Source organism: Bison bison, unplaced genomic scaffold (genome assembly GCF_000754665.1).
Source record: "Bison bison bison isolate TAMUID 2011002044 unplaced genomic scaffold, Bison_UMD1.0 scf7180017864289, whole genome shotgun sequence".
NCBI classification, from domain to species: Eukaryota; Metazoa; Chordata; class Mammalia; order Artiodactyla; family Bovidae; genus Bison; species Bison bison.
In genome coordinates, this window is record NW_011494861.1 from 16108455 (window position 1) to 16133052 (window position 24598).

General features: G+C 37.2%; 1 protein-coding gene across 2 annotated transcripts in view; it reads left to right on the forward strand.

The window, feature by feature from the left end:
• Positions 1 to 24598, forward strand: part of RABGAP1L (RAB GTPase activating protein 1-like) — a 680557-nt gene that overhangs the window by 394629 nt on the left and 261330 nt on the right. For both annotated transcript variants that reach the window (XM_010850085.1, XM_010850086.1), the window contains exons 15-16: positions 11825 to 11950; positions 14266 to 14409. In XM_010850085.1, coding sequence (XP_010848387.1) covers positions 11825 to 11950; positions 14266 to 14409 — 270 coding nt within the window. The remainder of the gene's footprint in view (positions 1 to 11824; positions 11951 to 14265; positions 14410 to 24598) is intronic.

Here is a 24598-nt window from a genome sequence, read left to right on the forward strand (position 1 = left end):
GCAGTGGCCACAGGACTGGAAAAGGTCAGTTTTCATTCCAATCCCAAAGAAAGGCAATGCCAAAGAATGCTCAAACTACCGCAGAATTGCACTCATCTCACACGCTAGTAAAGTAGTGCTCAAAATTCTCCAAGCCAGGCTTCAGCAATATGTGAACCGTGAACTTCCTGATGTTCAAGCTGGTTTTAGAAAAGGCAGAGGAGCCAGAGATCAAATTGCCAACATCCGCTAGATCATAGAAAACGCAAGAGAGTTCCAGAAAAGCATCTATTTCTGCTTTATTGACTATGCCAAAGCTTTTGACTGTGTGTATCACAATCAACTGTGGAAAATTCTGAAAGAGATGGGAATACCAGACCACCTGATCTGCCTCTTGAGAAATTTGTATGCAGGTTAGGAAGCAACAATTAGAACTGGACATGGAACCACAGACTGGTTCCAAATAGGAAAAGGAGTTCATCAAGGCTGTATATTGTCACCCTGTTTATTTAACCTATATGCAGAGTGCATCATGAGAAACGCTGGACTGGAAGAAACACAAGCTGGAATCAAGATTGCCGGGAGAAATATCAATAACCTCAGATATGCAGATGATACCACCCTTATGGCAGAAAGTGAAGAGGAACTCAAAAGCCTCTTGATGAAAGTGAAAGCGGAGAATGAAAAAGTTGGCTTAAAGCTCAACATTCAGAAAACGAAGATCATGGCATCTGGTCCCACCACTTCATGGGAAATAGATGGGGAAACAGTGGAAACAGTGTCAGACTTTATTTTGGAGGGCTCCAAAATCACTGCAGATGGTGACTGCAGCCATGAAATTAAAAGATGCTTACTCCTTGGAAGGAAAGTTATGACCAACCTAGATAGCATATTCAAAAGCAGAGACATTACTTTGCCAACAAAGGTTCATCTAGTCAAGGCTATGGTTTTTCCTGTGGTCGTGTATGGATGTGAGAGTTGGACTGTGAAGAAGGCTGAGCACTGAAGAATTGATGCTTTTGAACTGTGGTGTTGGAGAAGACTCTTGAGAGTCCCTTGGACTGCAAGGAGATCCAACCAGTCCATTCTGAAGGAGATCAGCCCTGGGATTTCTTTGGAAGGAATGATGCTGAAGCTGAAACTCCAGTACTTTGGCCACCTCATGAGAAGAGTTGACTCATTGGAAAAGACTGTGATGCTGGGAGGGATTGGGGGCAGGAGGAGAAGGGGACAACAGTGGATGAGATGGCTGGATGGCATCACTGACTCGATGGACATGAGTCTGGGTGAACTCTGGGAGTTGGTGATGGACAGGGAGGCCTGGCGTGCTGCGATTCATGGGGTTGCAAAGGGTTGGACACAACTGAGCCACTGATCTGATCTGATCTGATCTGCTTCGACTTTCACACTGATCCTTTTCTACATTTTTGCTGACTTTTACCTTCACAGTTGCCAACTGATTGACCTGTGTGAGTGACATGCCTTCATTGATAAAGGCAGATTTATTCAGTTTTATTAAAATTATCTTAAATAAATATCAACTACTTGGGATTTATTTAGCTCTCTGTGCTAAGAGCTTTGGGGGATACAAAGTTACAGCAGTACCCAGCAGTTTAGTGAGTGAGAGTGAAAGTCACTCAGTCGTGTCCAACTCTTTGTGACCCCATGGACTATACAGTCCTTGGAATTCTCCAGGCCAGAATACTGAAGTGGGTAGCCGTTTCCTTCTCCAGGGGATCTTCCCAACCTAGGAATGGAATGTAGGTCTCCCGAATTGCAGGTGGATTCTTTACCAGCTGACCCACAAGGGGAGCCCCTCTTGCTCATCATGGGATATAAATATGCATACCTGAGGGTACGTGCAGGTTTTTACATTCGCAAGGGGCTGAGTGCACAATAATAGTGGTTAATTTTCATGTGTCACTTATATATCGGGGAAGGTCTAAGAGCTATACATCTATCTCATTCAGTCCTCAGAACGAAGTAGATGGTCACGATCCCTGCTTTACAGAAGAGGAATTTGACACCTGGGGAGGTAGCATGCCCAAGGTCACAACTAGGATTGGTATTTGAACCTAAGTCATCTGAATCCAGCAGTTAGTAGGGGCATAGAAATTACTACATGCCACAAAGAGCTTTGGAATTAAGACGAAGTTAGAAATGATCTCATCAGCTAAAGTGAATAACAGAGATTTTATGTTCCAAGTGCCATATATGATCAGCCTTAAAAGAAAGTAACATTTCAAAGACACAGCTGTGCTGTATAATAAACCCCAACCCAGACATTACCCTGAGCTTGTGTGCCTTAATTCCTAGGGGAGCCTGGACACTGTAGGCTCTCACTGTTTTTGTAATAAAAAGGGTGAGGAACAGAAAGGGGGCATTCTTTTCATGGATCATTCTTCCCAGTGATACATAAGAACTGCTCTTATTTATATGAAAAGAAACACATTTTGCCACTTCCTTTGTGAGAGCATATATTTCTGGAAACCATTTTAACAGTAGAAAGCACTTTAGTAGTAATTTCCTTTCTATTGATTTAATCTCTTTTAGCTTCATATACCTTTATCCAGATTATTCAAGAGATCCCTGCCTCTATTTTCTCAACGTTTAAAAAACTCTCTAAAACCTGTAGTAGCTTTCAGTTGCTGCCAAATTATAAAGACCTTTTGGTTACTCTTGCCTGGAAAATCCCATGGACGGAGGAGCCTGGTGGGCTGCAGTCCATGAGGTCGCGAAGAGTCGGACATGACTGAGCGACTTCACTTTCACTTTTCACTTTCATGCATTGGAGAAGGAAATGGCAACCCACTCCAGTATTCTTGCCTGGAGAATCCCAGGGACGGGGGAGCCTGGTGGGCTGCCGTCTATGGGGTTGCACAGAGTTGGACACGAATGAAGTGACTTAACCTTAACCTACCCTAGCTTTATACCTTTATACCTTACCTCTACAATGGGAGTAGTAAATATCTCCTGCATAGTAAGACTGATGAGTGAGTTAAATGAGATTATACATATTAAAAAAAAGAAAAGAAATTTACTTTTGTAATTTTACCTGGATAAAAAGTTTTACCCATTTCATTTTAATTCTTGTGTGTACCTACCTATAAAAGCACTATGATAGTTGTTGATGTGTAAGACAAAGTTTCTGTGTTCAAGGAGGGAAAGACCCCTCCTTGGTCCCCTACCGCATGCCTATGTTGTCCCTCACATACATCTCCTTTATCCTTGCATGCATGCTAGGTTGCTTCAGTCGTGTCTGACTCTATGCGATCTTATGGACTGTAGTCTGCTAGGCTCCTCTGTCCGTGAGATTCTCCATGCAAGAATACTGGAGTGGGTTGCCATACCCTCCTCCAGGGGATCTTCCACACCCAGGGATCAAACCTTTGTTTCTTGTGTCTCCTGAATTGGCAGGAACGTTTTTTACCACTAGCTTTATCCTTACAGCATCCCAAAGTGAGAACCCAAGGTGGAAATCCAGCTCCCCCAGTGTTGCAAGATGCTTTCTAGGAGGGCTACTTTGCTCTACCTAATAGAGATCACTAGGGGAATTGGCAGGGCTTGACCAGAAGAAATCAGATAGTGACAGAGAAGAGGATCTTTGCAGCCCACATTACTGCTTTCAGTGGCATTCAATGAGATTTCCCAGCCCATAGCTCTGTCCATGTGTAGAGCCAAGCCAGTGACCTCATCTGGTCAGAGATACTGGTTGGCAGTCTGTTTGATGTAGATCACCAGTCAATGAGCTATACTGGCCATGGAGCTTGTTCTACTGCTCTGGCCAGGCAGGGAAGCAAATTCACAGGCCCCATACAATTGTTGGTTTAGGCTCCAGTCCTGATCGTCTAGGAAGTTTGGCCAGAGAAACAGAGCAAGCTGCCGATTGCATCTTACAGCCCTGCTCAGAGAGAGAGCGAAGTCAGCAACCTCGCCCAACTGTTGGGCACAGCCTGTCCCACTGTATAAACAGGAAGCCCGAAGGGTCATTCTGGGCAGCCTCAAAGCCTGGCCTTTAGTACCATCAAGCTATGGAGCCCAGCCAGTCTAACCACTGGTGCCACCCTGCCAAGGAACATAGTCTGTGACCGTGCCCATCCAGAGGCGATTACAAAGCCCAGCTAGTGGCCATTTTGACCATGGTGCACAGCCAGCAGCCCCACCCGAAGAAGAGGTTTATCCAGACTTATTATAAGTCTGTTTAGTCTCTCAGCAGAAACACTGGAGGCCAAGGAAGTGTGAGATGATATATTCAACATAGTGAAAGGAAAAGAATATCAACCAAGAATACTAGGCTTGGCAAAGCTGAACTTTGTAAATGAAATAGAGATAAATGTGTTCCCCAACAAACAAAAGTGGAGTGAGTTCCGCATCACTAGTCCTGACTTTCAGAAAAATTAAAGGGCATCATCAAGCTGAAATAAAGGGATGCTGATTTAACATCATAAAAACATGAATTGTAAAAGTCACTTGTAATGATAAATACCCTGAATATCCGTTGAAAGGACTGATGCTGAAGCTCAAGCTCCAATACTTTGGCCACCTGATACAAAGAGCCTACTCCCTGGAAAAGACCCTGATGCTGGGAAAGATTGAAGGCAAAAGGAGGAGAGGGTGGGAGAGAATGAGATGGTTAGATAGCATCACCGACTCAGTGGACATGAATTTGAGCAAACTCTGGGAGATAGTGAAGGACAAGGAAGTATGGCGTGCTGCAGTCCATGGGGTCACAGAGTCGGACATAACTTAGTGACTGAGCAACAACAATGATGAATACGTAGTCAGAGTCAGATTCTCTCATGTATACTGGTAGAAGATAATTCACTTACAGCTCTTTTTAAAAAGTATAAAACAAATACCATAACTATAGTAATTTTTATCACATATTTTAAAAAAAGGATGTAAATTATGACATCAATAAAATGTGAAGTGAGAAGAAACAGTAAGTATGAAGTTTCTTTACACTTTCAAAGTTAAGTTGTTATCAACTTAAAATAGGATGTTATATTTTATATAAGGCTCATATTAACCATAAAGCAAAACCAACAGTAGAGTCACAAAAAATCAAAGCATGCTATTACAAAGAGTCAGCAAACACAAAGAAAGACTGCAAGAGCAGAAGCAAGAGTCAAAGAATTCACAAAGAGAAATACAGTTAACAAAATGTTAATAATGAATCCTTATCTATTAGTATTAATTTAAATGAAAATGAATAAATTATCCCAAAAGACATGGAGTGGCTGATTGGAAAAAGAAGAAAAAAAAGGCAGGATCCAATAATATGCTGCCCAAAGAGACTCACTTTAGCCTTAAGGATACACATAGACTGAGAGTGAAGGGATAGAATTAAAGTATTTTAAACAAATGGTAACCAAAAGAAAGTAGAGGTAGCTATGCTTATATCATACAAAATAGACTTTAAGTTAAAAATGTTCAAAAGAGATAAGGATAAACAAAATTACATAGCTTTAGCTAAATTAATCAAGGGAACACAAATAAATGAGATTATTAAAAAACAGGGGACATTACAACTGATACTACAGAAATATAAAGGATAACAAGAGACTACTTTGAAAAGCAATACACCAACAAATTGGATAGCCTAGGAAAAAAATGAATAAATTTCTAGCATTACGCAAGACTCAAGAATAGAAAGTCTGAATAGATCAGCAGCAAGTAAGGAGACTGAATCAGGAATCAAAACTTCCTCAACAAAGAAAACCCCAGGACCAGATGATTTTAGCTGCATACCACCAAACATTAAAACCAAACATTTAAAGAATTAGTACGAATCCTTCTCAAACTCTTCCCAAAAAATTGGAGAGGAGAAAAAACTCTCAAATTCATTTTAAGAAGGCAAGCTTTACTTTAATATCAAAACCAGAGAAGGTTACTACAAGAAAACTATAAGCCAATATCCCTAATAAATATAGTTCAGAAATTCTCAACAATATACCAGCAAACTGAATTGAACAAAACATTAAAAGGATCATATACCATGTTCAAATGGGGATCATGGAAAAAGCAAGAGAGTTCCAGAAAAACATCTACTTCTGCTTTATTGACCATGCCAAAGCTTTAAACTATGTCTATCACAACAAACTCTGGAAAATTCTTAAAGAGATGGAAATACCAGACCACCTGACCTGTGTCTTGCGAAATCTGTATGCAGGTCAGGAAGCAGCAGTTAGAACTGGACATGAAAAAACAGACTGGTTCTGAATAGGGAAAGGAGTATGTCAAGGCTGTGTATTGTTACCCTGCTTATTTAACTTACTGCAGAATACATCATGAGAAATGCTGGGCTGGATGAAGCACAAGCTGGAATCAAGATTGCTGGGAGAAATATCAATAACCTCAGATATGCAGGTAACACCACCCTTACGGCAGAAAGTGAAGAGGAACTTTAAAGCCTCTTGATGAAAGTGAAAGAGGAGAGTGAAACAGTTGTCTTAAAACTCAAAATTCAGGAAACTATAATCATGGCATCTGGTCCCATCACTTTATGGCGAATCAATGGGGAAACAATGGAAACAGTGACAGACTTTATTTTTTGGGGTTCCAAAGTCACTGCAGATGGTGACTGCAGCCATGAAATTAAAAAACCCTTGCTCCTTGAAAGAAAATCTATGACCAACCTACACAGCATATTAAAAAGCAGAGACATTACTTTGCCAACAAAGGTCCATCTAGTCAAAGCCTTGGTTTTTCCAGTAGTCATGTATGGATGTGAGAGTTGGACTATAAAGAAAGTTGAGTGTTGAAGAATTGATGCCTTTGAACTGTAGTGTTGGAGAAGACTCTTGAGGGTCCCTTGGACTGCAAGGAGATCCAACTAGTCCATCCTAAAGGAAATGAGTCCTGAATATTCATTGGAAGGACTGATGCTGAAGCTGAAACTCCAGTACTTTGGCCATCTGGTGTGAAGAACTGACTCATTAGAAAAGACCCCGATGCTGGAAAAGATTGAGGGCCAGAGGAGAAGGGGACGGCAGAGGATGAGATGGTTGGATGGCATCACCAACTGAATGGACGTGAGTTTGAGTAAACTCTGGGAGTTGGTGATGGCCAGGGAGGCCTGGCGTGCTGCAGTCCATGGGGTCGCAAAGAGTCGGATACGACTGAGCGACTGAACTGAACTGAACTGATGCAAGGATAGGTCAACAAATGGAAATCATAAAAGTTATGTGTCACATTAGTAGAGTGAAAGATAAAAATCATATGATTATTTCAATAGGTGAAGAAAAGCATTTGAGAAAATTCAACATCCGTTCATGAGAAGATCTCTCAACATAATGGATATAGAAGACATGTACCTAAACATAAGGAAGGCTGTATGTGATAAGCCAACAGCTGACATCATACTCACTGGTGATAGGTTGGAAACTTTTCCTCTGGACATACAGGTGGCCATTCTATACATGAAAAGGTGCTCAACATCATTAATCGTTATGTATGTGTATGTGAAAATTGCTCAGTTGTGTCTTGACTCTTTGCAACCCCATGGACTGTAGCCTACCAAGCTCCTTTGTCCATGGGATTTTTCCAGGCAAGAATGCTAGAATGAATTGCCATTTCCTTCTCCAGGGAATCTTTCCAACCCAGGGGTTAAACCCAGGTCTCCCACATTGCAGGCAGACTCTTTATGTTAAGCATTAATGAAGTGCAAATCAAACCACAGTTCTAGCTGTCATCAGAAACACAACAGTTAATAAGTGTTGGTGCGAATATGGAGAAAATGTTTCCCTTGTGCCCTGTGGGTGAGACTGGGAACTGGTTCAGGCCCTGTGGGAAACAGAAGGGAGGTTGCTCACAAAGTGAAAAATAGAACTAACATGTGATCCAGTGATTATACTTCTGAGTATTTATCCAAAGGAAACAAAGAAACAAACTCATAAAGATACCTTCACACCACATTCATTGCAGCATTAGTTACAATAGTGAAGACATAGAGACAGAGATGAGATGGCTGGGTGGCATCACCGACTCGAGGAACGTGAGTTTGAGTGAACTCCGGGAGTTGGTGATGGACAGGGAGGCCTGGCGTGCTGCGATTCATGGGGTCGCAAAGAGTCAGACACGACTGAGTGACTGAACTGAACTGAACTGAAGTGTCTACTGTGTGATGGGTAGATAAGAGAGACTATGGTATACACATAGAGTAGAACAGTATTCAGCCATAAAAAGGAAATCCTTTCATTGTGACAATATGAATGAATCTTAAGGGCTTTATGCTAAGTGAAATAAGTCAGTCAGAGAACGACATGTTTGCTGTCACTTACATGCAGAAACTTTTTTTTAAAAAAGAGAAGTTACAAAAACAGAGTAGGTAGGTAGTTGCCAGGTGTGGGGGATGGAAGAAATGGGTGAGTATGGTGAAAGGGTATAAACTTCCAGTCACTAGATTAATAAGTTCACGGGATGTAAGGTACAGCATGGTAAATACACTTAACAATATTACATATTTGAAAATTGCTCACCACAAAAAAACTCAAAATTCTCACAATAAAAAACAAAAATAATATCTATGTGAGGTGATATGGATATAATTATACACACATTTATATATATGTAGAAATATATAAATCAGAAAAACCCATAATTTTGTGCATCTTAAACTTACACGCTCTTGTACATCAATTACATCTCAATAAAACTGGGGAAAATTTAATGATATAAACTTACATTATATAACATTAAAAACAGAAAAGTTGTAAATACTGGAAATGAATTAATAATTATTTTGCCATATTCTACTGTTGCTTAGACTCTTGAGTCTGTTTATTGTCTGTTTTGTCTGATGGAAATGACATGTAATGATGTGCTTCTCAACTCCAATTTATTTATATTTTCTATATTTGATGAGTTTTGGTAAAATCCAGCCATTGCTAATGCTAGGTTCCTATCTCCCAACTTATTATTAGAATTTTTAATATTATATTTATTTACATTGCAAAATTTTAATTTATTGTTGTTTTTCCTGCCATCATGAAGCCACTAGTGGCTACAAGTAATTATTGTTTATTATTAACAAAATATATTTTTATCATGTATCTTATGTTTTACAGTATCATCAAATCCCATCTCAGCCTTCACTCCCTGTTGTTGACATTTTACTGACATATATTTCATGAACATACATTGTCTTACCCTTCAAAAGCAAAATACCATTATAAGTCTATGTGTGAACTTCCTTTTTTCTCTGTGGTGTAAATGTCCATGAGTATTTGTTGTTTAGCTATATTTTATACATTATTAGGTATTCTCATTTTTTACATCTTTGAGATTTTTACTAAATTTTGAGTGCATACCCTACTTTCTGCTTTAATAATGAATATATTAATTGAAGAGAGAGAAATACCAAGGGAAGCTTTAATTGAAGATGCTAAACAGATCCCATTTCATCTTTAAACTATAAAGAGAAGTTGAATTTCCACTTTCCAAAGGCTTATACATATTTCCCATTACTTTCTTACTCATTTTGTTAGCGAGCCTTTTCTGTTTTCACAGGGATTCATATTGAGTCAGTTTCATGATAAGGCAGTATCTGAGATCCCATAAGAGCTTATTATATCTGACCTTAGTCTTCACAGATAGTCAGTATTGATTCTACCCCAGCTGGACTGATATTTTATAGGTTTAGTCTATGACTTTCATGTGACCCATGAAGTAACTGAAAATCAAAACCTTGACTGTATTGCTGAAGCTAGACCTGAAGGATACTAACTCCAAGGCTATCCAACCTCCCAACAAATCCAGATTTTTTTGTTTTAATAAAGGTTATTAAGGATTTCTTTTTAGGGATCAAGTTCAAAGTTGATATGTATGTGTGAGAGGGACAGTTACATGGGGAAGGTGGAGGAGAGAGAGGGGAAAGGGGGCCAAGAGATAAAAGACAGAGGTGCTTTCAGGGATAGAGGAAGAGAGAATGAGTATGGAATGAATGAATAAGAATGACCTTAAGCTCCATACCTAAAAGCACAGTAGAAATTTACGTCTCTTGTCATTTTTGTGAATAGTTCATTCTGATCTAGCTCATACTCAGCCATCCCTCTGTTTGCACTGTAACTGTAGTGGCATCTAACTCCTCTTTCTACACATCCAGCCTCCCCTACTCCAGAACTTCTGTGTCTATATCAAACTCAAGTTGACTTGCCTATTTCCTCGTCCTTTGGGACAACACTCTACTTTCGCCTCTATATCCAGGGCCTAGAACAGTGCATGATCTCATATGTTCAGAGATTGCATATATGGATGCTGAAGGGCATTTAAACATTTGCTTTAATGGTTGTACCACATTCAAGGAAATAAGATGAGATAGCAGATGGTAAAATATTCAACTAACCATCACTCAGAAAGAAGGAGAGATTAAGTGAATTAATTTCTCCAGGGCTGGTTACAGTTATCTTACTTGCAGCTTTTTTGTATAGCCATTTTAGTAGAGATCTGAGAGAAGACGAAGAGGCTTAGAATGTGGTAATAAGAGAAGTACTGTGACTGTATATGTGCACGTTAGTGTCAACTGAAGCTTCAGTGCAGAATTGGTAAAGGGGTAGAAAATATAGTGTGCTTACCTTCCAGATAACTGCAAATAAACTGAAAGGTGTCTGCTGATTTGAACAGCTGGGGTCAAAGCCAAGCCCCCAACTCATAGATAAAAAAAGATATACGCAAATATTTAGAGAAGCAAAATGACAAGAGCTAACTGTAATTATTTAACTTTAGGAGATTTTAACTAACTCACATATTTCATGGTTTATAGTAGAAAACAGAAGTGGCCCATTTGTGTAGGGACTCCGATAAACAGTTCCATTTCTAAGTGGGTGAATAGAACCCTACTTGATTCAGTTATACAGGCAGGAAGTTAGTCTAACAGATGTGTCAGATACCATAAACAGCCAAGGTCAGACTTTGAAAGAAATGACATTTAAACTAAATGTTTACATAATAGGTACATCCTACAACCTTGAGTAAGGACAACTTTTTCTGTTTGCTTGGTACAGATTCTAGAATATTGAATATGTCCCTCTCTAAATTCTTTCAGCTTTATACTATAATTTAGAGATCTGTTTTTTTGATTTTAGACTTTATTCTGTTAAGATAAAAATATCTCTGGAAAGGTATATCAAATTTTGTCATTTAAATCTTAATGAAAGAAGCTCATAAGCTTCTGAAACAGCTGAAAAATGTTTTTTATAGAGAGAACAATAAGCAACATCAAGAAAATTCTGGGAGGACAATATCATACTACCTATCAAAAATAAAAACTTTCTATCCTTTGGCCCAGCAATCCCTCTTTTGGGAACATTATTGAGAGCGGAAAGCAAATATACACAGCAGTGTATTTAGAATGCTATCTTTTATGTAGGAAAGGGAAAATAAAATAAGTACAATTCTTTTATTTGCATAAATAAACTGACAGGATACACAAGAAATTATTAAGAGTAATTTTGGGATTATGCAGAAGAGGTGGGAGGCAGATACAGGGGTTAGTGGTTAAAAGGATAGAGAGGAGTGGGACTTTTTTTTAACCTACGTATACTTTTACACTGTTTTGATTTTTTGGATATCATCTGACTGTATTACTTATTTTTAAGATGGTTTAATGAGTAAATGAAAGGATGATTAAAATTAACAAAAGAGGGAAATTCATCTCAAATGAGGGAGCTCAAAACTTGGAGCATATATTTTACCTATGTCTCTGCAGAATGCTGGCTCTGAAGAATTTCATTCCCAAGTGACCTTAAACCACTGATCCAGGGGTCTAATAACACGCAGGAATGTTTCTGACATTCTGGTCACATGCACATTCAGTCATGTTCTATATGTGTATGTTTTCCTGTAGATGCCAGAAGAACAAGCATTCTGTGTTTTGGTGAAAATCATGTATGACTATGGTTTACGAGACCTCTACAAAAACAACTTTGAAGATCTTCACTGCAAATTCTATCAGTTGGAGAGACTCATGCAGGTAAATAAATACTAGGAACTTTTATCACTAAGGGATTTGTTAAGTTACAGAAAAATTCTAAAATTAAATAATAATGGTTTATGAAAATCTAGTGGAAAGTTACAGGAAATGTAAATGGATTTGATTTTGACCAATGTCTACAGTGGTCTTAATATCGTAAAATATTTAATTATTTGATGGTTTATAAACTATTTTTATAAAAAAAGTCTTCCATTTAAATATTCAACATTAAGAAACTTCTAAGCGTGAATATGGTGAGTTAAGTTAATGAAGAGGGTTCCCAGTATTATTTGTAAAGAAATGATATTTTCGTAATAAAAACTGAAATACTTAATATTTCTCTCAGTGTTTCCTGGCACCAGTACTATATTTAGGTTTACAAGTAAGGAACACTTTAAAGAGATAGATATTGATCCAATTAAAAACCACATAAAATATTGTAATATAAGCACATATTTTAAATGTTTTTCTCTGTAATTTCTAGATCTCAAACAATGTGTTACTATTTCATAATTTGTATGATTATATGTATGAGAAATAGGTATTCTTTTATATATATATCATAAAATAGATTGTGAGCAAGAGCAAAATTGTTGTCTGGTGCTGTTAAAGGAATTGCTGAGTAGCTTTCAAATTTTACCTGAGGTTGTACGAAAAGAAAGTGAAATCACTCAGTTGTGTCTGACTCTTTGCAACCCTATGGATTGTAGCCTACCTGGCTCCTTCATCCATGGGATTTTCAAGGCAAGAGTACTGGAGTGGGTTGCCATTTCCTTCTCCAGGAGATCTTCCAGACCCAGGGATTGAACCTGGGTCTCTTATATTGTAGGCAGACACTTTACTGTCTGAGCCACCAGGGAAGCTGAGGTTGTACAATAAATCTTAAATTTGTAATGACTCCATGAAGCATGTTTATATGGCTTTCTCTGTATGAAGTATTGGGAACCCAAGAGAAATGTGAAGAAAATACATAAATGAATTGATTCCATAGTTGGGGGAAGTAAAGTGGCTGGGAGGAAGATTAGTGGGATGTGGCGGTAGAGGCTACTGGTAGGAGTTAATGGACATGAGCTGTCAGATCCCTAGTTGTCTAAAGGGGAAGAGAAGCCAAAGTCAGACTGAACAGGAGGAAGGCAGAGAGTTTGCCCTGAGGTTAAGGACAGCTTTATTGAGAGAAGGGAATGCAGAAAGGTATAAGAGCTTAACTGTGAAGAAGAAATAAAGGGGGAGGAGGATGTCAAAAAGAACTGTAAGCACCAACGACACATGGGCACTGAGGGGGAAAAGACCGTGTGGAAGAATCTGCTTATCTATGGACAGTAAGAGCAATAGGCTGTTTTACAGAAATTTAATTCTTCCAAGTAAATGTTTGGTGTTCTTCACTGTTTCACCTTTCATTTACAAAAGTTCATATTTTTTATCAAAGATCAATTATTCTTTAGAGTTTTGAGAGTCAAATAAAAGCACTTGATAAATGAATAGCTAGCTCATGGTATTATGAAGAAACCAAACGCATTTTCTGTTAGCACTTTTTGTTTGTTAATGACTCTTCAATACCCCATTAAAAATACCTAATGGGCACATAGGGGTGTTTTTCAAAAAGCATCTTGTATATGAAAAGAAAACTAAAGTCAGCTTTTATGTATCTTTGCCTTTGTCTTTCAGTTATTGGAATAGCTATGCTAATACTTTTTACTTTGCCTTTCATGCTTTTTAAAAGCATTTACTTGTATACTTTGGGGGGGAAAGACCTAGCATAAAGCTTTTCTTTTTAGGAGACATCCCGTTTCATACATGATATACTACTACATTTTCTATCCTTAATCATTCTTAATATGTTGAAACTAGATTGTTAAAAGTATGATTATCTTTTGGGCTTCAGTACCATAATGTACTGAAGTAATACCATACAACCTAAATGACATTGATATTCAGTGGTCTTCAAAGAAAAGGTGCATTGTTTTCCTGGCTAGTTAGGCGTGAACCCTGAACAGAAATGCTGTGCCTTGACCGTGCAGTCACAGTACTCACTAGACTGCAGGTGTTCTCTCATTGCAGGCGTTTCCCAAGAAACAGGAAGAGTCAAGTGAGCAAGAGCTGATCTTTGTTATTTGTTCATAACAAGTCTGTCTTGTCCTTGGTCACATCCCCAGTTCTCATGTCCTGTCATCACTTCTGTGTAGTTACATAAAATTCAGTGAATATTGTAGTAAATTGAGAGTCATCATAGCCAGCTCGTCATAAATCACAGCTGTGGCAGAAAATAGAGCATCCTCAAGTGTTCCTCCCCCTCAATTTTCCACTTTGACTTTCAGGAGCAGTTACCGGACCTGCACAACCATTTTTCTGATCTGAACCTAGAAGCTCATATGTACGCATCCCAGTGGTTTCTCACTCTTTTCACTGCCAAGTTCCCACTCTGCATGGTCTTCCACATCATTGACTTACTGCTTTCTGAGGTAGAGTGAATCCCATCTCTCATATTTTAGCCAAAATAGAAAATAGTCTCTACTTAAAATGGTTCCAGTTTTCTTCATTTCCTTTTTTCCTTAAAAAAAGAACATTAAGCCAGAAATACTGACCAAAAGGTTCTATTTGAATTTTCAGTCAAGACTACTTTATTATTTGTGAGAAATTAAAATATTAGGCATATATAATTTCTACAAAGTAAAATAAGGTAATGAAATTTGTATCATTACATTCACAATAAGCCTGTATCTGTATAATTATGCATTACTAATATAAAGGATCTTTTAAATTAAATTAATGAAATCAGGATTATTTTTAATGGTAATGTAATTATACTCCAAGAGTGAATATAAATGAAAATTTTATGGTAATTAAATTCTCAAGTCATAAGGTATCTCTTCCTATATGTTATTTGAGACTCTTGCCAGCTAACTGAGAAGTGATAAACTAAAGCTTCTATACCATATTTTTTAGACAGAGTATTTCAGAAATTTGTTTGCCGAATTCCTTAGGTATCTATATTGTTTCTTTTTTATTTGTTTTTAGTTCCATAAGTGGCTGTATTTATTTACTTTATTTTTTTTTAATTTTATAACTAAATACATTTTTATTTTTTTAAATTTTTCTAGTCAATTTATTCAACCTGTTTAAAGAAGATTTCTCTGATATATTTGCTTGGAATGCAAATTACCACCATGGGTTGCTGTCGCTCTGTACATGGTGGGAAAAGGAAAATGGTGTGGGTTTTTCCTCTTTAGCCTACGTATTTTATTTTATTTTTTTAAATTTTTATTTAACTTTACAATATTGTATTGGTTTTGCTATATATCAAAATGAAGCTGCCACAGGTATACATGTGTTCCCCATCCTGAACCCTCCTCCCTCCTCCCTCCCCATACCATCCCTCTGGGTCGTCCCAATGCACCAGCCCCAAGCATCCAGTATCGTGCATCCAACCTGGACTGGCGACTCGTTTCATACATGATATTATACATATTTCAATGCCATTCTCCCAAATCTCCCCACCCTCTCCCTCTCCCACAGAGTCCAAAAGACTGTTCTGTACTTTAAAGATGTAAGTAATGTTACACACACATGTATCATCTACAGCCCATCAAAATGTTTAATAGTCTTTGCAGTGATGAAAAGTTGCTGGATAAGAACTTTTTTATTGAGAGTATAAATATATTTAAAAATATAACTGTCTTAATGTAAAAAGCTGGAGCAATCAAAAATGTAAGCCTAATATAATCTAGACAGTTTTGTATTACAGTATTACATTTTTAGATGAAGCTTTATAACTTCCTTAAAAAAATTCTAACCATTTTAATCACCCCAGAAACTAGAAATTTAATTATAAAAATAAGATTAAAAAGATAAAACATATAATCTTTATAAAGCATAATTGTCATTTTCAAACCTGCTATAGCAGTAACCACGTTATATGCAAACATAGCTGGGTTTTACTCTTCAAAGGTTCTAGGTGGCAGCTGCAGAATATACAAAGGTTGTGGCGCATTTTATAAACACAAGATTTTAAAACATTTGTAATATATTTTGATATAGAAGAGTTGAGTGACTCACTGAGAGTCACAGAATAAATTCTCAAATTCAGAATATTATAACAGCCAAAGAACCTGGTTGATGAAACATTTAATTCTCCTATTTATTTTACTTACAAATTAGTTTCTAAAATGCCTATTTAAATTAAGCCTAAAGGAAGAATGCAAAATTAGGAGCTAAAACCTTATTCAGAGTCAAAATGATGTGATCACAATATACACAAAACAAATTAAACATTTGTGCTAAAAATTCTGCTTTGCTTGATTGTCCAAATTGGTGTGGTAAATAAACAATTCTGGCTCTTTTAATTCAGTTTAATGCTCTTTGAAAGTAAAAGCAAATTCATTGAGTTCTGTAATCTTAAAACAGATTGATACTAAAAGTTAGTTTTGTTAAGTAAATATGCCTATATCTTATTGCAACTGAGCTGAGTTTAGTATTTCATGGTATTTATAAAAATAGAATAGTGGAGGTATGACATTTTAACAGTTTTATCTTTATATATAGTAAGAGCTTGCAGATACTATCATTGTTTCATTTTTGTTGCTGATATTATCTAAATATATAGCAGATTGGTTTGATGGTGTTCATTATAGAAAAGAGAATGAAATTAACATGCTTAATCATACCAGTAAAATTGGATTTCTTGAGTCGGTTTTGGTAGAGTAGTAACACTGGAATAGTGACTTTGTGAAATTGTCTCTTCCTGAATGGTGTGATTCCTAACATTGGAGCTCTGATTTCATAATTCCTCAGGAAGTTTCATCTTGAAGAGACCTGAATTTCTCATATCAGTTACTAAGAAAGTTAGCAATATTTATGGTAGGGTAAAGAAAAGAAAATTTATAAGCCTTCATCAGTTGTCCACTGTGATTCAGAATCATAATCACAGCACTGATGATTAATTAATCTTGATGCTCATTAAAATTAATAAGAGCATCAGGGGTGTTACTGTCTCTTCCCTTAAATGTGTACTCTGCAGCTGTTCAAGGAGGTTGCCTAGCTTTCTAAAATATGGAATTGCTTGTAAACACAGCATTGTGGAAACCAGGGAAATAAATGATAACATTCCTTAACATAGTAAAATAGCCTTTCAAAATAGAGTTTATTGGGAACGATATTGTAGTATGCTTCAGGACATTTGTTCTTTCCACTAACTCATCTTTGTCAGAGGATTAATTTACAAAGGAAATTTTTAGATAAACTTTTATTTCCTGCTTGTCTGTGTTTTCTCTTTGCCCCTTTCCTTCTTGTGGTTAATAAAATATTTATATCAAAGCCATTCTTTCATATGGGATCAAATATTCTAAAAGAAGAAACAGCAACATAGTCTTAATTAGAAACATCCATAGGTATTTCTGTCATATTTTCTCTTTAAAAAAAAAACAATTTAAATATTGATGGTTATGAATTAATATTGAGTTACACGTGGAAGGCTTGGAAATTCTCAGATGGAAAAGTGTGAAGCTTTTGGAATTCTTTATGCTGTACAGCTCTGCAGAGTATTTTGCCCAAAGATCCTATTGCAAAATGAGAAAGACATTGAGCTTATAATTTTACTCTTAGAAAGCATATTGTCATTTCATGTTTTCCTAAGTTAAATGCTTTTAAAGATTTCTTCATTCATCTTAAGATTAAGAACATGAAGTTAAGTAGCAGAAGAGGGAAGAATTTTAGTAGACTTTGTCAATGAATCTGGAATTAGGAAAAACTCTAGTTAATGATGGTTTTATTTAAAATATTGACTTAAAGCTGAATATGTGGTAAATCGGGTCAGTTTCTTTTCTTTGGTGAAGATGGATGGCTACTCGATTTGAAACTGGAGTTGAAAATACGTATTCTTAAATTGAGATGAATGGAAGAATTCTGTAGATTGACGTTTAGCCAATAGTTGAAAAAAAATTAAGAACAAAATCTTCTATGTTTATTATATACCTCTGTTTATATGGAGGGATAAGAAGAAGGCTAAAAGTATTAATATAGTGTAAATACTGTTCTGTTAACCCACCAAGAATAAAACATGGTGATTTTTAGCAAAGCAATCATACTAATGTAACACATACCCAAATTAAAGGAGAACATTGTCTGTATTTCATAAGCCCTCCTTGCCGCCACTCAGTCATTGCTCCTCTGATGAGTAATGTGGTCTTGACTTTCAATACCATAGATTAGTTTTAATTGTTTGAAGTTGGTTTAAGTGGACTCATACAGTATGAACTCTTTTTCATCTCGCTTTTTCATTCATCGTATTGTTTGTGAGATTCATCCTATAATGCCCCTAGGCATTATTTATTTGTTCCATTGTGTGACTATACTACAGTTTATTTATTCTTCCATCCTATTGTTGATGGGCATTTGGGTCATTTCCAGATTAGGGATATTATGAGTAGTGTTGCTGTGAACATTCTTGAACTTGTATTTTGATAAACATGTGTATACACTTCAGTGGGTACACAGCTAGGAGTGAAATTTCTGGGTCAAGACATACGTAAGCTAGGGTTTTTGTAGATGCTACCAAACAGTTTTTCAAAGTATCTTAAACATCGCTTTTTGAGTTGTTTTTATTCAGCAAAAATCTTCCTTGTGAACAGGTGATGCAGATTTTTGTTTCATTTTCTTATGTTTTTATTTTATTTTTTTTAGTGGGCAGGTCCTAGATCAGATTAGTGTTCATGAGCATGAATCAAAATGAAACTCATTTGATGGTTGAAATCATTCACTTAATCTCTAATGCTGCATACAAATAAGAACTAAGAGCTGGATCTAAGACCTGAATCACTTTTGTGCTTATATGAGGGAAGTTACCCTGGTGGGGAAAATCCAGCAATGTATTCAATTACAGAAGAAGCGCTTCTTCTGGGAAGAAGAGACAGCTTAACATTGGAGTTGAGATAGTTGGTTTTTAAGTTAATCCTTCCTGTATCACTTTACCAATATATGTATTAGTTTCTTTCTTTGTGAAATGAAGCTAACAATATCTAGCTCCTGGGTTTATTTTAAGGATTAACGGCAATTATGAATACAAAGTGCCTGGCACTCTGTTTGCTATGTAGTAAGTATCCACTTAGTAGTACTGCCCTCCATTCTGCTCCATCCACCTGTACTATGCTTTTAGTTGCTTCTCCGTTTATTCTATAACTAGCTGACTTCAGGGATTCTTAAGAGGGCTTTAACTAGCTGTTGTTTCTTTCTTACCTTTCTAAACATCTTTGTTTTCCCCTCAATGGAGGTGCTTCTTTGCTAAAACCAAAATTTTAGCCATTGTCCCTAATGGAAGGTTTATTCTGTTTCTTTTTGACTATGGTGATTCAGTTAGTCTTCCAAAAGTGTTTTTTCTTCCATGGTCTTTCAAAAGATATAAGGAAAACAGTGTCTCTTTTAGTCTTGACAAGATAACTGACAGCTGGTGTTTGAAGTTGACTCTTCCCAGATAGTTCAGTTTTTAGAGTATCAAATACTTTCAGATTTATATAGTAACTTGGTATTTCACGAAATTTAAGGAAATCATTGACCCTTCAAATTGGGATATTTTTCCTGCCTCTCCTTTCTTCTTAGGGTGATGAGGAGAAAAAAAAATGACAGTATGGGATATATGATTAAATACCAAAAAGTGTAATCCCCCTTTAAAAGCATTTTTCTGAAGCTGTTATCTGAAGAATAGATTCATTATATATCCTTACTCTTTGCCTCCACCTTCCTCCCTCAAATAGTGATACATTGAGTTTTTAATTGATACATATATATGTGTGTGTGTGTGTGTATATAAAACATTGTGTAAGCTTGACCTAAATCAAATCCCTTACAGTTACACAGTGGACGTGACAAATAGATTCAAGGGATTAGATCTGATAGAGTGCCTGAAGAACTGTGGACAGAGGGTTGTGACATTGAACAGGAGGCAGTGATCAAGACCATCCCCAAGAAAAAGATATGCAAAAAGGCAAAATGGCTCTCTGATGAGGCCTTACAAATAGCTGAGAAAAGAAGAGAAGCTAAAGGCAAGGGAGAAAAGAAAAGATACACGCATCTGAATGCAGAGTTCCAAAGAATAGCAGGGAGAGATAAGAAAGCCTTCCTGAGTGATCAATGAAAAGAAATAGATGAAAACAATAGAATGGGAAAGATGAATGATCTCTTCAAGAAAATTAGAGATACCAAGGGAACATTTCATGCAAAGATGAGCACAATAAAGGACAGAAATGGTATGGATTTAACAGAAGCAGAAATATTAAGAAGAGTTGGCAACAATACATAGAAGAACTATACAAAAAAGATCTTCATGACTCAGATAACCACGATGATGTGATCACTTACCTAGAGACAGACATCCTGGAATGCCAAGTCAAATGGGCCTTAGGAAGCATCACTACAAACAAAGCTAGTGGAGGTGATAGAATTCCAGTTGAGCTATTTCAAATCCTGAAAGATGATTCAGTGAAAGTGCTTCACTCACTATACCAGCAAATTTGGAAAACTCAGTAGTGGCCACAGGACTGGAAAAGATCAGTTTTCATTCCAATCCCAAAGAAAGTCAATGCCAAAGAATGCTCAAACTGCTGCACAATTGCACTCATCTCACATGCTAGCAAAGTAATGCTCAAAATTCCTCAAGCCAAGTTTCAACAATACATGAAGCATGAGATTCCAGATGTTCAAGCTGGTTTTAGAAAAGGCAGAGGAACTAAAGATCAAGTTGCCAACATCTTCTTGATCATCAAAAAAGCAAGAGAGTTCCAGAAAAGCATCTACTTCTGGTTTATTGACTACATCAAAGTCTTTGACTGTGTGGATCACCACAAACTGTGGAAAATTCTGAAAGAGATGGGAATACCAGACCACCTGACCTGCCTCCTGAGAAATCTGTATGCAGGTCAAGAAGCAACGGTTAGAACTGGACATGGAAAAACAGACTGGTTCCAAATTGGGAAAGGAGTATGTCAAAGCTGCATATTGTCACCCTGCTATTTTAATTATATGCAGATTACATCATGTGAAATGCTGGGCTAGATGAAGCACAAGCTGGAATCAAGATTGCCGGAAGAAATATCAATAACCTCAGATATGCAGATGACACCACCCTTATGGCAGAAAGTGAAGAACTGAAGAGCCTCTTGATGAAAGTGAAAGAGGAGAATAAAAAAGTTGGCTTAAAGCTCAACATTCAGAAAACGAAGATCATGGCATCTGGTCCCATCACTTCATGGCAAATAGACGGGGAAACAATGGAACAGTGAGAGACTTTTTTTTTTGGGTGGGGGGAGTTCCAAAATCACTCCAAATGGTGACCGCAGCCATGAAATTAAAAGATGCTGCCCCTTGGAAGAAAAGTTAGGACCAACCTAGACAGCATATTCAAAAGCAGAGACAGTAGTTTGCCAACAAAGGTCCATATAGTCAAAGCTGTGGTTTTTTTCCAGTAGTCATGTATGGATGTGAGAGTTGGACCATAAAGAAAGCTGAGCACTGAAGAATTGATGTTTTTGAACTGTGGTGTTAGAGAAGACTCTTGAGGGTCCCTTGGACTGCAAGGAGGTCAAGCCAGTCCATCCTAAAGGAAATGAGTCCTGAATATTCATTGGAAGGACTGATGCTGAAGATGAAACTCCAATACTTTGGCCACCTGATTCAAAGAACTGACTCATTGGAAAGAACCCTGATACTGGGAAAGATTGAAGGCAGGAGGAGAAAGGTACGACCGAGGATGAGATGGTTGGCTGGCATCACTGACTCGATGGACATGAGTTTGAGTAAATTCCGGGAGTTGGTGATGGACAGGAAGGCCTGGCATGCTGCAGTCTAGCGGGGCAAAGAGTCTGACAGGACTGAGGGACTGAACTGAAGTGAATTGAAGGTTGTATCACTATGTATCACACCATATTAATTTGATACATTTATGTATTGTGGTATGATTACTACAGAAGTACTAATATCTTCAACAAGTAACATGTTGAATTTAAAGCACATTACAAAGAGCTGATATAAGGAAAATTAAGAACAAAAACAAAATTTTCTGAAAATTTTAGTAGTAATTGGTCATGAAATGAAACAAATACTTGGACTAACCAATAAACACTCTATAGGCTACTTTTATGTTTTACTTATCAATAGAAAATCTCAGGACTAGAAAAAGAACTCTCTTTAATATCTTGTTTCTGGGTGCTAATGTCTTTCCCACTTTCTAGGGTCTTTATGGTTCTCACATCAGTTGTCTTACCGCTTTTTCTTGTGTTTTTGTTAATTTTGACATTACATAAAGAGGCAGAAACCTACAGTTAAAAAATGGCGGAACAACTATCTCTACTTCTGTGACTTTGAGAGGAATATTCATTCATTCATTCATTTAACATTTATTTAACGCCTGCTAAATACTTGGTATCATTCAAGTTCACGGATATAACAGTAAAGAAAAAACAGATAAAACTCTTACCCTTACTAATTTTGTTATCTTTATGGAAGAGGCAAGCAATAAACAGATGACTAAGCAGAATTATAGTATATCAGAGGTGTTAAATGCTATGGAGAAAGAGAAAGAAGAGAAATGTGGTGGACCTTAATCAGGGTCTTTTGACTCTTGTAGAGAATTTAGGTTTTAGTGGACCGAGAAACCACTGGAGAGGTTATGTCTTATCCCGAGCACCAGTTGCACTGTTGAAAAAAGATGTGGGAAGAGTTCAAAGAGGGGAGTGGGAGACCAGTTGGAGGCAGTTGTGGTAGTCTCGGTTGTCTGGATTAGCGGCAGTGAGGGTGGTTAAAAGCGGTTGAATTCTGGACAGCTTTCAAAAGTAGAGATAACAGGATGTGCTGATAGAGCATCTGGTGTAAGTTTATTGATTACATGTTTTCATTTGGTGTAGGGGGGAGAGGAAAAGGGTGGCTGATTGTGCAGCCTCTATGCTCCAGGGAGCATCTTGGAGACAGATGATGCTGTGGAGTGAAAGGGAAAGTTACTGCTACATGCTTTGTTCTCAAAGTGCTTGGATTACAGTTCCTCTGCAGTGTTTGTTCTAGAAGCAGGTTTTTGTGCCTCTGGGAATATGTAAGGTCAATGTTTAAATAAGAACTACAGAGTGTGGGATAATTATGAAAGATGATCAATGGGGGAACATACATGTTAAACCTAGTACTTTAAAATACAAGTATAAAAAAAAATAAATAAAATAAAATACAAGAATATATTTACTCCTAAAAATAGAAGTGGTATTTTGCTTCAGTAAAATCAGACTCACAAAGACTTTATATACCTTGAACCTGTTCAGTAACCCACAGTATTTGTGTGTTTAGTTCTCATAATCAGAACAAAGATCACTGACTTTAAGTTGTAGCGTGACATTTTTTTTCCCAGTAAAAATCTTTCAGTTCATCTTGAATTGGAATAGCTAAAGTTACTTCATACTATTTTTGGTTGCAGAAACACTGGTAGAAGTTAAATGTACCTACATGGATTGATTGAATAAAATAAACATAGTCTATTATTTTTATGGGGCTTCCCTGGTAGCTCAGATGGTAAAGCCTCTGCCTATAATGTGGGAGATCCGGGTTCGATCCCTGGGTTGGGAAGATCCCCGGAGAAGGAAATGGCAACCCACTCCAGTATTTTTGCCTGGAAAATCCCATGGACTGAGGAGCCTGGTAGGCTACAGTCCATGGGGTTGCAAAGAGTCGGACACGACTGAGTGACTTCACTTTCACTTTTCACTTTCATTATTTTTATGATTAAATATTCAAAACATACTTACAGAGATAAAAAACAAACTTATGGTTACCAAAGGGGAAAGGTGGTCGGGAGAGGGGTAAATTAGGAGTTTGGGATTAACATGCACCCACTAATATGTATAAAATAGGTAATCAACCAGGACCTACATTATAGCACAGGGAAGTCTAGTCACTTTTCTATATTAACGTGTATGGGAAAAGAATCTGAAAAAGAATAGGTTCATGTGTAACTGAATCACTTTGCTGTACACCTAAAACTAGTACATTGTAAATCAACTATATTCCAGTATGAAATAAAAATTAAAAAAAAAAAATAAGGACTTCCTGGTAGTCCAGTGGCTAAGACTCCACGCTGCCAATGCAGGGGGCCTGGGTTCAGTGCTTGGTCGGGGAACTAGATCCCCCTTGCTACAACCAAAGATCCCACATGTCATAATTAAAGATCCTGAGTGCTGCAACTCAGACCCAGCACAGCCAAATAAACAAACAAAAATTAAAAAGTAATAATAAAGCTTATCAAAAATCATTAAGACATACAGTGAACTCCTGTGTATCTACCTCTCTGGTTAAGAAATAAAACAATACCAACAATATTAGCTTTGTGTATTATTACCTCTTCCTGATCACACACACTCCCTTTTCCCTGTTTCAGAGGGACCATTCAGTGTTTATCATTCTCATGTATGTCTTTGTGTATGCTCTGTATGTATGTATGTGTGTGTGTGTGTGTGTGTGTGTATACATATATCTGAGCAATTTACAATTATTTGGAAAACATTGTACTCACTGGTTTCTCTAGTCCATTTTCAAGATATGTTTTCAAAGGAAAATATGTCTTTATACTCAATTGTTCAGTCACTCTGCTGCTGCTGCTGCTGCTAAGTCACTTCAGTCGTTTCCGAC